Genomic DNA, 16,078 nt, shown 5'->3' with positions numbered 1-16,078 from the left:
GTGCAAAGTGCACTAAAGTTTCCCAAAGAGCACAGAAGTCGTGATAGGGGAATTCTGCAGGAAAGACACAAATCAGCAATGCAACAATGATGGATTTCCAAACGAGGGTACCTGTGGAACAAGGGGACCAAGTCCAAAAGTCACAAGCAAGTCGGAGATGGGTAGATGCCCAGGAAATGCCAGCTGTGGGTGCAAAGAAGCTGCTACTGGACAGTAGAAGCTGAGGATTCTGCAGGAACGACAAGGGCTAGAAACTTCCTCTTTGGAGGATGGATGCCCCACGCCGTGGAGAGTTGTGCAGAAGTGTTTTCCTGAAGAAAGACCGCAAACAAGCCTTGCTAGCTGCAAGTCGTGTGGTTAGTGTTTTTGGATGCTGCTGTGGCCCAGAAGGGACCAGGAAGTCGCCAATTGCGTCAGAGGACAGAGGGGGCTCCCAGCAGGATGAAGAGCCCTCTCAGAAGCAGGCAGCACCCGCAGAAGTGCCGGTACAGGCACTACAAAGAGGAGTGAAACGGTGCTCACCCGAAGTTGCACAAAGGAGTCCCACGCTGCCGGAGGACAACTCAGGAGGTCGTGCAATGCAGGTTAGAGTGCCGTGGACCCAGGCTTGGCTGTGCACAAAGGATTTCCGCCGGAAGTGCACAGAGGCCGGAGTAGCTGCAAAAGTCGCGGTTCCCAGCAATGCAGTCTGGCGTGGGGAGGCAAGGACATACCTCCACCAAACTTGGACTGAAGAGTCACTGGACTGTGGGAGTCACTTGGACAGAGTTGCTGGATTCAAGGGACCTCGCTCGTCGTGCTGAGAGGAGACCCAGGGTACTGGTGATGCAGTTCTTTGGTGCCTGCGGTAGCAGGGGGAAGATTCCGTCAACCCACGGGAGATTTCTTCGGAGCTTCTAGTGCAGAGAGGAGGCAGACTACCCCCACAGCATGCACCACCAGGAAAACAGTCGAGAAGGCGGCAGGATCAGCGTTACAGAGTTGCAGTAGCCGTCTTCGCTACTTTGTTGCAGTTTTGCAGGCTTCCAGCGCGGTCAGCAGTCGATTCCTTGGCAGAAGGTGAAGAGAGAGATGCAGAGGAACTCTGATGAGCTCTTGCATTCGTTATCTAAGGAAATCCCCAAAGCAGAGACCCTAAATAGCCAGAAAAGAGGGTTTGGCTACCTAGGAGAGAGGATAGGCTAGCAACACCTGAAGGAGCCTATCAGAAGGAGTCTCTGACGTCACCTGCTGGCACTGGCCACTCAGAGCAGTCCAGTGTGCCAGCAGCACCTCTGTTTCCAAGATGGCAGAGGTCTGGAGCACACTGGAGGAGCTCTGGGCACCTCCCAGGGGAGGTGCAGGTCAGGGGAGTGGTCACTCCCCTTTCCTTTGTCCAGTTTCGCGCCAGAGCAGGGCTGAGGGGTCCCTGAACCGGTGTAGACTGGCTTATGCAGAAATGGGCACCATGTGTGCCCATGAAAGCATTTCCAGAGGCTGGGGGAGGCTACTCCTCCCCTGCCTTCACACCATTTTCCAAAGGGAGAGGGTGTAACACCCTCTCTCTGAGGAAGTCCTTTGTTCTGCCTTCCTGGGCCAAGCCTGGCTGGACCCCAGGAGGGCAGAAACCTGTCAGAGGGGTTGGCAGCAGCTACAGTGAAACCCCTGAAAAGGCAGTTTGGCAGTAACCGGGTCTGTGCTACAGACCCGTGGGATCATGGGATTGTACCAACAATGCCAGAGTTGTGAGGGCACAATGGACAGCTCTGAGTAGCCAGTGCCAGCAGGTGACGTCAGAGAACCCTCCTGATTGGTGCTTACCTTTCTCTGTAGCCAATCCTCCTCTGTGGGCTATTTAGGGTCTCTTCTTTGGGTATCTCACCAGATAACAAATGCAAGAGCTCACCAGAGTTCCTCTGCACTTCCCTCTTCGACTTCTGCCAAGGATCGTCCCCAGCACTCCGTCCTGCATTGCCCAACTTGCTGAGTTGGACTCCGACGTCGTGGGACCCTCTTTTGTGACTCTGAGTCGACCACTGTCCTCAGATCTTCTAAGTGCCTGTTCGGGTACTTCTGCAGGTGCTGCCTGCTTCTGCCTGGGCTCTCTGTATTGCTGAGCGCCACCTCTGTCTCCTCCTCCAAGGGGCGACCTCCTTGTCCTTCCTGGGCCCTGGCAGCACCCAAAATCCTCAACCGCAACTCTTGCAGCTAGCAAGGCCTGTTTGTGGTCTTTCAGCGTGGAAACAACTCTGCATCCTCCAGCATGCTGTGGGACATCTTCTGACCAAAGGAGAAGTTCCTGGCACCTTCTGTTGTTGCAGAATCTTCGGCTTCTTCCACCCGGAGACAGCCCTTTTGTACCTTCATCCGGGGTTTAGTGGGCTCCTGCCCCCACCCCGGACACTTGAGTGACTCTTGGACTTGATCCCCTTACTTTACAGGTCCTCAGGTCCAGGAATCCGTCTTCAGTGTTTTGCAGTCAGTTGTTGTCCTTGCAGAATCCCCTATCTCGACTTTACTCTCTTCCTGGTGTAGTAGGGTAATTTTACTCCTACTTTTCGGGGTCTTGGGGTGGGGTATCTTGGACACCCTTAGTGTTTTCTTACACTCCCAGCGACCCTCTACACACCACATTAGGCGGGGGTCCATTCGTGGTTCGCATTCCACTTTTGGAGTATATGGTCTGTGTTGCCCGTAGGCCTATTTCTCCCTATTGCATTCTATTGTGATTCTACATTGTTTGCACTACTTTTCTAACTGTTTGTTACCTGATTTTGGTTTGTGTGCATATAATTTGTGTATATTACTTACCTCCTAAGGGAGTATATCCTCTGAGATACTTTTGGCATATTGTCACTAAAATAAAGTACCTTTAGTTTTAGTAACTCTGAGTATTGTGTTTTCTTATGATATAGTGCTATATAATTGGTATAGTAGGAGCTTTGCATGTCTCCTAGTTCAGCTTAAACTGCTCTGCTATAGCTACCTCTATCAGCCTAAGCTGCTAGAACACCTCTAATCTACTAATAAGGGATAACTGGACCTGGCACAAGGTGTAAGTACCACAAGGTACCCACTATAAGCCAGACCATAAAAATGTTTTATCACACAATTCAACAAATGCAGACACAATGTTCCATCGTAGTATATTAAGCTGAATACATAGAGCAGCACGAAGAGTCTTGGAATAGCCTGATTCCAACAGAGGCTGGTGGAAGTGTAATAAGGGAACATCTTAGACTAATCTAGACACAGGCAAGATATCTGCTTTACCAGCATTTTAACTTGTACACATGATCTCGTTCCCAAGAGCTGTTTGATCAGATAATCTTTTTATTTTGGTTTGGTCTGAGATAAGGCGAAAGCTGGAGTTTCTCACCTGCAGCATTCGTGCTGATATCTGGGTGGTCGGTCAGAGCAGGATAGGTCTCTAGAGAGAAAGCAAAGAAGAAGGTTCATTATGAGAAGTAACAGCAGCTGAAACAGATTCAGAATTCTTGTTGTGCCTTAATATCTGCTAATTCATAGCACTACATCAATACTGTACTTTGCAAGACATCGGATGGAATGGGAGAGGTAGGCCTTTCTGTAGTGAAAAACAAATGTAAGTGTTTTTCACTTCCAGAATAAGTAAAACCTAAAAGCACATGTCCAACTATTTAAATATACTGCACCCTACCCTCTGTGCTGTCCATGGCCTATTAAAAAGGAAGCTCTGGGCCTAGCAAAAGGTTTCTTTTGCCAGGTCGAAAAGGCAGATTAAAACTGCACATACAGGCCGCAATGGCAGACCTGACACATGCTACCGCTGCTGGCAACCCCTCAGACAGGTTTCTGCCCCCCTGGGCAGCCTGGTCCCAGGAAGGCAGAACAAAGGATTTCCTCTGAGAGAGGGTGTTACACCCTCTCCCTTTGGATATAGGTGTGAAGGGCCTGGGAGGAGTAGCCTCTCCTGGCCTCTGGAAATGCTTTGAAGGGCACAGATGGTGCCATCCTTGCATAAGCCAGTCTACACTGGTTCAGGGATCCCCCCAGCCCTGCTCTGGCGCGAAACTGGACAAAGGAAAGGGGAGTGACCACTCCCCTGACCAGCACCTCCCAGGGGAGGTGCCCAGAGCTCCTCCAGTGTGTCCCAGACCTCTGCCATCTTGGATACAGAGGTGTGAGGGCACAATGGACAGCTCTGAGTGGCCAGTGCCAGCAGGTGACATCAGAGAACCCTCCTGATAGGTGCTTACCTTTCTCTGTAGCTCTGTGGGCTATTTAGGGTCTCTCCTGTGGGTATCTCACCAGATAACAAATGCAAGAGCTCACCAGAGTTCCTCTGCACTTCCCTCTTCGACTTCTGCCAAGGATGAACCGCTGCCTGCTTCAGGATGCCTGCATAACCGCAACAAAGTAGCAAGAAGACTTCCAGCAACATTGGAGCGCCTCATCCTGCCGACTTTCTCGACTGTTTCCTGGTGGTGCATGCTCTGAGGGCTGTCTGCCTTCACCCTGCACTGGAAGCCAAGAAGAAATCTCCTGTGGGTCGATGGAATCTACCCCCTGCTAACGCAGGCACCAAACTTCTGCATCACCGGTCCTCTGGGTCCACTCTCATCCTGACGAGCGTGGTCCCTAGAACACAGGAGCTGGGTACAAGTGTCCCTTCTGTCCAAATTTGGCGGAGGTATGTCCTTGCCTCCCCACGCCAGACAGTAATCCTGTGTACTGCGTGAACTGCAGCTGCTCAGGTTTCTGTGCACTTTTGCAAGACTTCCTTCGTGCACAGCCTAGCCCAGGTCACCAGTACTCCGTCCTGCATTGCCCAACTTGCTGAGTTGGACTCCGACGTCGTGGGACACTCTTTTGTGACTCTGAGTCGACCGCTGTCCTCAGATCTTCTAAGTGCCTGTTCGGGTACTTCTGCAGGTGCTGCCTGCTTCTGCCTGGGCTCTCTGTATTGCTGAGCGCCACCTCTGTCTCCTCCTCCAAGGGGCGACCTCTTTGTCCTTCCTGGGCCCTGGCAGCACCCAAAATCCTCAACCGCAACTCTTGCAGCTAGCAAGGCCTGTTTGTGGTCTTTCTGCGTGGAAACAACTCTGCATCCTCCAGCACGATGTGGGACATCTTCTGACCAAAGGAGAAGTTCCTGGCACCTTCTGTTGTTGCAGAATCTTCTGCTTCTTCCACCCGGAGACAGCCCTTTTGTACCTTCATCCGGGGTTTAGTGGGCTCCTGCCCCCCCCGGACACTTGAATGACTCTTGGACTTGATCCCCTTACTTTACAGGTCCTCAGGTCCAGGAATCCGTCTACAGTGTTTTGCAGTCAGTTGTTGTCCTTGTAGAATCCCCTATCTCGACTTTACTCTCTTCCTGGTGTAGTAGGGTAACTTTACTCCTACTTTTCGGGGTCTTGGGGTGGGGTATCTTGGACACCCTTAGTGTTTTCTTACACTCCCTGCGACCCTCTACACACCACACTAGGCGGGGGTCCATTCGTGGTTTGCATTCCACTTTTGGAGTATATGGTCTGTGTTGCCCGTAGGCCTATTTCTCCCTATTGCATTCTATTGTGATTCTACATTGTTTGCACTATTTTTCTAACTGTTTGTTACCTGATTTTGGTTTGTGTGCATATAATTTCTGTATATTACTTACCTCCTAAGGGAGTATATCCTCTGAGATATTTTTGGCATATTGTCACTAAAATAAAGTACCTTTAGTTTTAGTAACTCTGAGTATTGTGTTTTCTTATGATATAGTGCTATATAATTGGTATAGTAGGAGCTTTGCATGTCTCCTAGTTCAGCTTAAACTGCTCTGCTATAGCTACCTCTATCAGCCTAAGCTGCTAGAACACCTCTAATCTACTAATAAGGGATAACTGGACCTGGCACAAGGTGTAAGTACCACAAGGTACCCACTATAAGCCAGACCATAAAAATGTTTTATCACACAATTCAACAAATGCAGACACAATGTTCCATCGTAGTATATTAAGCTGAATACATAAAGCAGCACGAAGAGTCTTGGAATAGCCTGATTCCAACAGAGGCTGGTGGAAGTGTAATAAGGGAACATCTTGGACTAATCTAGACACAGGCAAAATATCTGCTTTACCAGCATTTTAACTTGTACACATGATCTCGTTCCCAAGAGCTGTTTGATCAGATAATCTTTTTTTTTTGGTTTGGTATGAGATAAGGCGAAAGCTGGAGTTTCTCACCTGCAGCATTCGTGCTGATATCTGGGTGGTCGGTCAGAGCAGGATAGGTCTCTAGAGAGAAAGCGAAGAAGAAGGTTCATTATGAGAAGTAACAGCAGCTGAAACAGATTCAGAATTCTTGTTGTGCCTTAATATCTGCTAATTCATAGCACTATATCAATACTGTACTTTGCAAGACCTCGGATGGAATGGGAGAGGTAGGCCTTGCTGTAGTGAAAAACAAATGTAAGCGTTTTTCACTTCCAGAATACGTAAAACCTAAAAGCACATGTCCAACTATTTAAATATACTGCACCCTACCCTCTGTGCTGTCCATGGCCTATTAAAAAGGAAGCTCTGGGCCTGGCAAAAGGTTTCTTTTGCCAGGTCGAAAAGGCAGATTAAAACTGCACATACAGGCCGCAATGGCAAACCTGACACATGCTAAATGGGCTACTTGAACAGGCGGCATTATCAGTGCTGCAGGCCCACTAGTAGCGTTTCATTTACAGGCCCAGGAAAGAGGTAGTGTCACTTTAATAGGGACTTAAAAGTAAATGAAATATGCCATATGGGTGTAAGCCAATTCTACCATGTTTTAGGGAGAAATTACAAGAACCTTAGAACTGGTTAGCAGTGGTAAAATGTTTAGAGTCCACAGGCCAGCAAAATTGGGATCATCAAAAGTAGGAGTGGTGAACGCAACAAGCTTGAGTAAAGACCACCTTAAGGCTGACAGGTCTATAGCATACCCCCCCAGCTGAAGGTGGAGTGAACTACGCAACATCATGGGCGTTCATCTATAAAAGGAACTGAGGCTACCCCAGTTGTTACTGAACAAGTTAGTTCACTATTGGCACTGATGTCTGGTTGGGGGTAGAATGAATGCTTCTAAATTCATGTTTGAAAACGATCACTTTTAAAATAATATATTTCAATGCGCTGATATAATCTGATTTACTAAGGTTAAAATGGTTCTGCATGTTAAGAGACCGTATATTTTTATACTTTTGCTGCAAGATGTCTTTAAAAATAAAGGCCCAGTGCTTCTGTTGACCTGGGGGCCGCATGTAAAGGTCAAGAGGGTTGCATGCGGCCCCCGGGCTGCACTTTGAGTATCAATGTCCTAAACCCTCATCTGCATCAACCATCTGAAGGGCCTGTGGTCTGGCCGAATCCAGATGTAAGTCCCAAACATGTTTTGTCTCAGCATCTTCAGTGCTCAGACCACAACAAAACTTTGCTTTCTATAGCGCTCCAACTCTGTTCACAGGTGTAGGAAAGTACCATCTTGCCTGGCATGTTACCCCCATTTTTACTATATGTATGTTTTTTTTTGCCTATGTGTCACTGGGATCCTGCTAGTCAGGACCCCAGTGCTCATAAAGTATGCCCTGTATGTGTTCCCTGTGTGGTGCCAAACTGTATCACCGAGGCTCTGCTAACCAGAACCTCAGTGTTTATGCTCTCTCTGCTTTTAAAACTGTCACTGCAGGCTAGTGACTAATTTTACCAATTCTCATTGGCACACTGGAACACCCTTATAATTCCCTTGTATATGGTACCTAGGTACCCAGGGTATTGGGGTTCCAGGAGATCCCTATAGGCTGCAGAATTTCTTTTGCCACCCTTAGGGAGCTCAGACAATTCTTACACAGGACTGCCACTGAAGCCTGAGTGAAATAACGTCCACGTTATTTCACAGCCATTTTACACTGCACATAAGTAACTTATAAGTCACCTATATGTCTAACTGTCACTTAGTGAAGGTTAGGTGCAAAGTTAATTAGTGTGAGGGCACCCTGGCACTGGCCAAGGTGACCCCACATTGTTCAGGGCAATTTCCCCGGATGTTGTGAGTGCGGGGACACCATTACACGCGTGCACTACATATAGGTCAATACCTATATGTAGCCTCACAATGGTAACTCCAAACATGGCCATGTAACATGTCTAGGATCATGGAATTGTCACCCCCAATACCATTCTGGTACTGGGGGTGACAATTCCATGCATCTCCGGGTCTCCAGCATAGAGCCCGGGTGCTGCCAAACTAGCTTTCCGTGGTCTTCTCTGCAGCTACCGCTGCTGGCAACCCCTCAGACAGGTTTCTGCCCCCCTGGGGCCTGGGCAGCCTGGTCCCAGGAAGGCAGAACAAAGGATTTCCTCTGAGAGAGGGTGTTACACCCTCTCCCTTTGGATATAGGTGTGAAGGGCCTGGGAGGAGTAGCCTCTCCTGGCCTCTGGAAATGCTTTGAAGGGCACAGATGGTGCCATCCTTGCATAAGCCAGTCTACACTGGTTCAGGGATTCCCCCCAGCCCTGCTCTGGCGCGAAACTGGACAAAGGAAAGGGGAGTGACCACTCCCCTGACCAGCACCTCCCAGGGGAGGTGCCCAGAGCTCCTCCAATGTGTCCCAGACCTCTGCCATCTTGGATACAGAGGTGTGAGGGCACAATGGACAGCTCTGAGTGGCCAGTGCCAGCAGGTGACGTCAGAGAACCCTCCTGATAGGTGCTTACCTTTCTCTGTAGCTCTGTGGGCTATTTAGAGTCTCTCCTGTGGGTATCTCACCAGATAACAAATGCAAGAGCTCACCAGAGTTCCTCTGCACTTCCCTCTTCGACTTCTGCCAAGGATCGACCGCTGCCTGCTCCAGGATGCCTGCATAACCGCAACAAAGTAGCAAGAAGACTTCCAGCAACATTGGAGCGCCTCATCCTGCCGACTTTCTCGACTGTTTCCTGGTGGTGCATGCTCTGAGGGCTGTCTGCCTTCACCCTGCACTGGAAGCCAAGAAGAAATCTCCTGTGGGTCGACGGAATCTACCCCCTGCTAACGCAGGCACCAAACTTCTGCATCACCGGTCCTCTGGGCCCCCTCTCATCCTGACGAGCATGGTCCCTAGAACAAAGGAGCTGGGTACAAGTGTCCCTTCTGTCCAAATTTGGCGAAGGTATGTCCTTGCCTCCCCACGCCAGACAGTAATCCTGTGTACTGCGTGAACTGCAGCTGCTCAGGTTTCTGTGCACTTTTGCAAGACTTCCTTCGTGCACAGCCTAGCCCAGGTCACCAGTACTCCGTCCTGCATTGCCCAACTTGCTGAGTTGGACTCTGACGTCGTGGGACCCTCTTTTGTGACTCTGAGTCGACCGCTGTCCTCAGATCTTCTAAGTGCCTGTTCGGGTACTTCTGCAGGTGCTGCCTACTTCTGCCTGGGCTCTCTGTATTGCTGAGCGCCACCTCTGTCTCCTCCTCCAAGGGGCGACCTCCTTGTCCTTCCTGGGCCCTGGCAGCACCCAAAATCCTCAACCGCAACTCTTGCAGCTAGCAAGGCCTGTTTGTGGTCTTTCTGCGTGGAAACAACTCTGCATCCTCCAGCACGCTGTGGGACATCTTCTGACCAAAGGAGAAGTTCCTGGCACCTTCTGTTGTTGCAGAATCTTCGGCTTCTTCCACCCGGAAACAGCCCTTTTGTACCTTCATCCGGGGTTTAGTGGGCTCCTGCCCCCCCCGGACACTTGAGTGACTCTTGGACTTGATCCCCTTACTTTACAGGTCCTCAGGTCCAGGAATCCGTCTTCAGTGTTTTGCAGTCAGTTGTTGTCCTTGCAGAATCCCCTATCTCGACTTTACTCTCTTCCTGGTGTAGTAGGGTAACTTTACTCCTACTTTTCGGGGTCTTGGGGTGGGGTATCTTGGACACTCTTAGTGTTTTCTTACACTCCCTGCGACCCTATACACACCACACTAGGCGGGGGTCCATTCGTGGTTTGCATTCCACTTTTGGAGTATATGGTCTGTGTTGCCCATAGGCCTATTTCTCCCTATTGCATTCTATTGTGATTCTACATTGTTTGCACTATTTTTCTAACTGTTTGTTACCTGATTTTGGTTTGTGTGCATATAATTTGTGTATATTACTTACCTCCTAAGGGAGTATATCCTCTGAGATATTTTTGGCATATTGTCACTAAAATAAAGTACCTTTAGTTTTAGTAACTCTGAGTATTGTGTTTTCTTATGATATAGTGCTATATAATTAGTGTAGTAGGAGCTTTGCATGTCTCCTAGTTCAGCTTAAACTGCTCTGCTATAGCTACCTCTATCAGCCTAAGCTGCTAGAACACCTCTAATCTACTAATAAGGGATAACTGGACCTGGCACAAGGTGTAAGTACCACAAGGTACCCACTATAAGCCAGACCATAAAAATGTTTTATCACACAATTCAACAAATGCAGACACAATGTTCCATCGTAGTATATTAAGCTGAATACATAAAGCAGCACGAAGAGTCTTGGAATAGCCTGATTCCAACAGAGGCTGGTGGAAGTGTAATAAGGGAACATCTTGGACTAATCTAGACACAGGCAAAATATCTGCTTTACCAGCATTTTAACTTGTACACATGATCTCGTTCCCAAGAGCTGTTTGATCAGATAATCTTTTTTTTTTGGTTTGGTCTGAGATAAGGCGAAAGCTGGAGTTTCTCACCTGCAGCATTCGTGCTGATATCTGGGTGGTCGGTCAGAGCAGGATAGGTCTCTAGAGAGAAAGCGAAGAAGAAGGTTCATTATGAGAAGTAACAGCAGCTGAAACAGATTCAGAATTCTTGTTGTGCCTTAATATCTGCTAATTCATAGCACTATATCAATACTGTACTTTGCAAGACCTCGGATGGAATGGGAGAGGTAGGCCTTGCTGTAGTGAAAAACAAATGTAAGCGTTTTTCACTTCCAGAATACGTAAAACCTAAAAGCACATGTCCAACTATTTAAATATACTGCACCCTACCCTCTGTGCTGTCCATGGCCTATTAAAAAGGAAGCTCTGGGCCTGGCAAAAGGTTTCTTTTGCCAGGTCGAAAAGGCAGATTAAAACTGCACATACAGGCCGCAATGGCAAACCTGACACATGCTAAATGGGCTACTTGAACAGGCGGCATTATCAGTGCTGCAGGCCCACTAGTAGCGTTTCATTTACAGGCCCAGGAAAGAGGTAGTGTCACTTTAATAGGGACTTAAAAGTAAATGAAATATGCCATATGGGTGTAAGCCAATTCTACCATGTTTTAGGGAGAAATTACAAGAACCTTAGAACTGGTTAGCAGTGGTAAAATGTTTAGAGTCCACAGGCCAGCAAAATTGGGATCATCAAAAGTAGGAGTGGTGAACGCAACAAGCTTGAGTAAAGACCACCTTAAGGCTGACAGGTCCATAGCATACCCCCCCCAGCTGAAGGTGGGGTGAACTACGCAACATCCTGGGCATTCATCTATAAAAGGAACTGAGGCTACCCCAGTTGTTACTGAACAAGTTAGTTCACTATTGGCACTGATGTCTGGTTGGGGGTAGAATGAATGCTTCTAAATTCATGTTTGAAAACGATCACTTTTAAAATAATATATTTCAATGCGCTGATATAATCTGATTTACTAAGGTTAAAATGGTTCTGCATGTTAAGAGACCGTATATTTTTATACTTTTGCTGCAAGATGTCTTTAAAAATGAAGGCCCAGTGCTGCTGTTGACCTGGGGGCCGCATTTAAAGGTCAAGAGGGTTGCATGCGGCCCCCGGGCTGCACTTTGAGTATCAATGTCCTAAACCCTCATCTGCATCAACCATCTGAAGGGCCTGTGGTCTGGCCGAATCCAGATGTAAGTCCCAAACATGTTTTGTCTCAGCATCTTCAGTGCTCAGACCACAACAAAACTTTGCTTTCTATAGCGCTCCAACTCTGTTCACAGGTGTAGGAAAGTACCATCTTGCCTGGCATGTTACCCCCATTTTTACTATATGTATGTTTGTTTTTGCCTATGTGTCACTGGGATCCTGCTAGTCAGGACCCCAGTGCTCATAAAGTATGCCCTGTATGTGTTCCCTGTGTGGTGCCAAACTGTATCACCGAGGCTCTGCTAACCAGAACCTCAGTGTTTATGCTCTCTCTGCTTTTAAAATTGTCACTGCAGGCTAGTGACTAATTTTACCAATTCTCATTGGCACACTGGAACACCCTTATAATTCCCTTGTATATGGTACCTAGGTACCCAGGGTATTGAGGTTCCAGGAGATCCCTATAGGCTGCAGCATTTCTTTTGCCACCCATAGGGAGCTCAGACAATTCTTACACAGGACTGCCACTGAAGCCTGAGTGAAATAACGTCCATGTTATTTCACAGCCATTTTACACTGCACATAAGTAACTTATAAGTCACCTATATGTCTAACTGTCACTTAGTGAAGGTTAGGTGCAAAGTTACTTAGTGTGAGGGCACCCTGGCACTGGCCAAGGTGACCCCACATTGTTCAGGGCAATTTCCCCGGATGTTGTGAGTGCGGGGACACCATTACACGCGTGCACTACATATAGGTCAATACCTATATGTAGCCTCACAATGGTAACTCCAAACATGGCCATGTAAAATGTCTAGGATCATGGAATTGTCACCCCCAATACCATTCTGGTACTGGGGGTGACAATTCCATGCATCTCCGGGTCTCCAGCATAGAGCCCGGGTGCTGCCAAACTAGCTTTCCGTGGTCTTCTCTGCAGCTACCGCTGCTGGCAACCCCTCAGACAGGTTTCTGCCCCCCTGGGGCCTGGGCAGCCTGGTCCCAGGAAGGCAGAACAAAGGATTTCCTCTGAGAGAGGGTGTTACACCCTCTCCCTTTGGATATAGGTGTGAAGGGCCTGGGAGGAGTAGCCTCTCCTGGCCTCTGGAAATGCTTTGAAGGGCACAGATGGTGCCATCCTTGCATAAGCCAGTCTACACTGGTTCAGGGATTCCCCCCAGCCCTGCTCTGGCGCGAAACTGGACAAAGGAAAGGGGAGTGACCACTCCCCTGACCAGCACCTCCCAGGGGAGGTGCCCAGAGCTCCTCCAATGTGTCCCAGACCTCTGCCATCTTGGATACAGAGGTGTGAGGGCACAATGGACAGCTCTGAGTGGCCAGTGCCAGCAGGTGACGTCAGAGAACCCTCCTGATAGGTGCTTACCTTTCTCTGTAGCTCTGTGGGCTATTTAGAGTCTCTCCTGTGGGTATCTCACCAGATAACAAATGCAAGAGCTCACCAGAGTTCCTCTGCACTTCCCTCTTCGACTTCTGCCAAGGATCGACCGCTGCCTGCTCCAGGATGCCTGCATAACCGCAACAAAGTAGCAAGAAGACTTCCAGCAACATTGGAGCGCCTCATCCTGCCGACTTTCTCGACTGTTTCCTGGTGGTGCATGCTCTGAGGGCTGTCTGCCTTCACCCTGCACTGGAAGCCAAGAAGAAATCTCCTGTGGGTCGACGGAATCTACCCCCTGCTAACGCAGGCACCAAACTTCTGCATCACCGGTCCTCTGGGCCCCCTCTCATCCTGACGAGCATGGTCCCTAGAACAAAGGAGCTGGGTACAAGTGTCCCTTCTGCCCAAATTTGGCGAAGGTATGTCCTTGCCTCCCCACGCCAGACAGTAATCCTGTGTACTGCGTGAACTGCAGCTGCTCAGGTTTCTGTGCACTTTTGCAAGACTTCCTTCGTGCACAGCCTAGCCCAGGTCACCAGTACTCCGTCCTGCATTGCCCAACTTGCTGAGTTGGACTCTGACGTCGTGGGACCCTCTTTTGTGACTCTGAGTCGACCGCTGTCCTCAGATCTTCTAAGTGCCTGTTCGGGTACTTCTGCAGGTGCTGCCTACTTCTGCCTGGGCTCTCTGTATTGCTGAGCGCCACCTCTGTCTCCTCCTCCAAGGGGCGACCTCCTTGTCCTTCCTGGGCCCTGGCAGCACCCAAAATCCTCAACCGCAACTCTTGCAGCTAGCAAGGCCTGTTTGTGGTCTTTCTGCGTGGAAACAACTCTGCATCCTCCAGCACGCTGTGGGACATCTTCTGACCAAAGGAGAAGTTCCTGGCACCTTCTGTTGTTGCAGAATCTTCGGCTTCTTCCACCCGGAAACAGCCCTTTTGTACCTTCATCCGGGGTTTAGTGGGCTCCTGCCCCCCCCCGGACACTTGAGTGACTCTTGGACTTGATCCCCTTACTTTACAGGTCCTCAGGTCCAGGAATCCGTCTTCAGTGTTTTGCAGTCAGTTGTTGTCCTTGCAGAATCCCCTATCTCGACTTTACTCTCTTCCTGGTGTAGTAGGGTAACTTTACTCCTACTTTTCGGGGTCTTGGGGTGGGGTATCTTGGACACTCTTAGTGTTTTCTTACACTCCCTGCGACCCTCTACACACCACACTAGGCGGGGGTCCATTCGTGGTTTGCATTCCACTTTTGGAGTATATGGTCTGTGTTGCCCATAGGCCTATTTCTCCCTATTGCATTCTATTGTGATTCTACATTGTTTGCACTATTTTTCTAACTGTTTGTTACCTGATTTTGGTTTGTGTGCATATAATTTGTGTATATTACTTACCTCCTAAGGGAGTATATCCTCTGAGATATTTTTGGCATATTGTCACTAAAATAAAGTACCTTTAGTTTTAGTAACTCTGAGTATTGTGTTTTCTTATGATATAGTGCTATATAATTAGTGTAGTAGGAGCTTTGCATGTCTCCTAGTTCAGCTTAAACTGCTCTGCTATAGCTACCTCTATCAGCCTAAGCTGCTAGAACACCTCTAATCTACTAATAAGGGATAACTGGACCTGGCACAAGGTGTAAGTACCACAAGGTACCCACTATAAGCCAGACCATAAAAATGTTTTATCACACAATTCAACAAATGCAGACACAATGTTCCATCGTAGTATATTAAGCTGAATACATAAAGCAGCACGAAGAGTCTTGGAATAGCCTGATTCCAACAGAGGCTGGTGGAAGTGTAATAAGGGAACATCTTGGACTAATCTAGACACAGGCAAAATATCTGCTTTACCAGCATTTTAACTTGTACACATGATCTCGTTCCCAAGAGCTGTTTGATCAGATAATCTTTTTTTTTTGGTTTGGTCTGAGATAAGGCGAAAGCTGGAGTTTCTCACCTGCAGCATTCGTGCTGATATCTGGGTGGTCGGTCAGAGCAGGATAGGTCTCTAGAGAGAAAGCGAAGAAGAAGGTTCATTATGAGAAGTAACAGCAGCTGAAACAGATTCAGAATTCTTGTTGTGCCTTAATATCTGCTAATTCATAGCACTATATCAATACTGTACTTTGCAAGACCTCGGATGGAATGGGAGAGGTAGGCCTTGCTGTAGTGAAAAACAAATGTAAGCGTTTTTCACTTCCAGAATACGTAAAACCTAAAAGCACATGTCCAACTATTTAAATATACTGCACCCTACCCTCTGTGCTGTCCATGGCCTATTAAAAAGGAAGCTCTGGGCCTGGCAAAAGGTTTCTTTTGCCAGGTCGAAAAGGCAGATTAAAACTGCACATACAGGCCGCAATGGCAGACCTGACACATGCTAAATGGGCTACTTGAACAGGCGGCATTATCAGTGCTGCAGGCCCACTAGTAGCGTTTCATTTACAGGCCCAGGAAAGAGGTAGTGTCACTTTAATAGGGACTTAAAAGTAAATGAAATATGCCATATGGGTGTAAGCCAATTCTACCATGTTTTAGGGAGAAATTACAAGAACCTTAGAACTGGTTAGCAGTGGTAAAATGTTTAGAGTCCACAGGCCAGCAAAATTGGGATCATCAAAAGTAGGAGTGGTGAACGCAACAAGCTTGAGTAAAGACCACCTTAAGGCTGACAGGTCCATAGCATACCCCCCCCAGCTGAAGGTGGGGTGAACTACGCAACATCCTGGGCATTCATCTATAAAAGGAACTGAGGCTACCCCAGTTGTTACTGAACAAGTTAGTTCACTATTGGCACTGATGTCTGGTTGGGGGTAGAATGAATGCTTCTAAATTCATGTTTGAAAACGATCACTTTTAAAATAATATATTTCAATGCGCTGATATAATC

General features: G+C 48.1%; 1 protein-coding gene across 9 annotated transcripts in view; it reads right to left on the bottom strand.

The window, feature by feature from the left end:
- Positions 1 to 16,078, bottom strand: part of LOC138250922 (major histocompatibility complex class I-related gene protein-like) — a 687,827-nt gene that overhangs the window by 365,055 nt on the left and 306,694 nt on the right. For 4 of the 9 annotated variants that reach the window (XM_069205605.1, XM_069205614.1, XM_069205608.1 and 1 more), the window contains 4 exons: positions 15,146 to 15,196; positions 10,668 to 10,718; positions 6,192 to 6,242; positions 3,359 to 3,409 (listed from right to left, as the gene is read on the bottom strand). The exons of 1 other annotated variant lie outside the window; for it this stretch is intronic. In XM_069205605.1, the coding sequence (XP_069061706.1) occupies positions 3,359 to 3,409; positions 6,192 to 6,242; positions 10,668 to 10,718; positions 15,146 to 15,196 (204 nt within the window). The remainder of the gene's footprint in view (positions 1 to 3,358; positions 3,410 to 6,191; positions 6,243 to 10,667; positions 10,719 to 15,145; positions 15,197 to 16,078) is intronic. 4 more of the 9 variants (XM_069205610.1, XM_069205609.1, XM_069205611.1 and 1 more) reach the window with 4 other exon arrangements.

This window comes from Pleurodeles waltl, chromosome 1_2 (assembly GCF_031143425.1).
Source record: "Pleurodeles waltl isolate 20211129_DDA chromosome 1_2, aPleWal1.hap1.20221129, whole genome shotgun sequence".
NCBI classification, from domain to species: domain Eukaryota; kingdom Metazoa; phylum Chordata; class Amphibia; order Caudata; family Salamandridae; genus Pleurodeles; species Pleurodeles waltl.
This window is presented reverse-complemented; position numbering and strand designations above follow the sequence as displayed.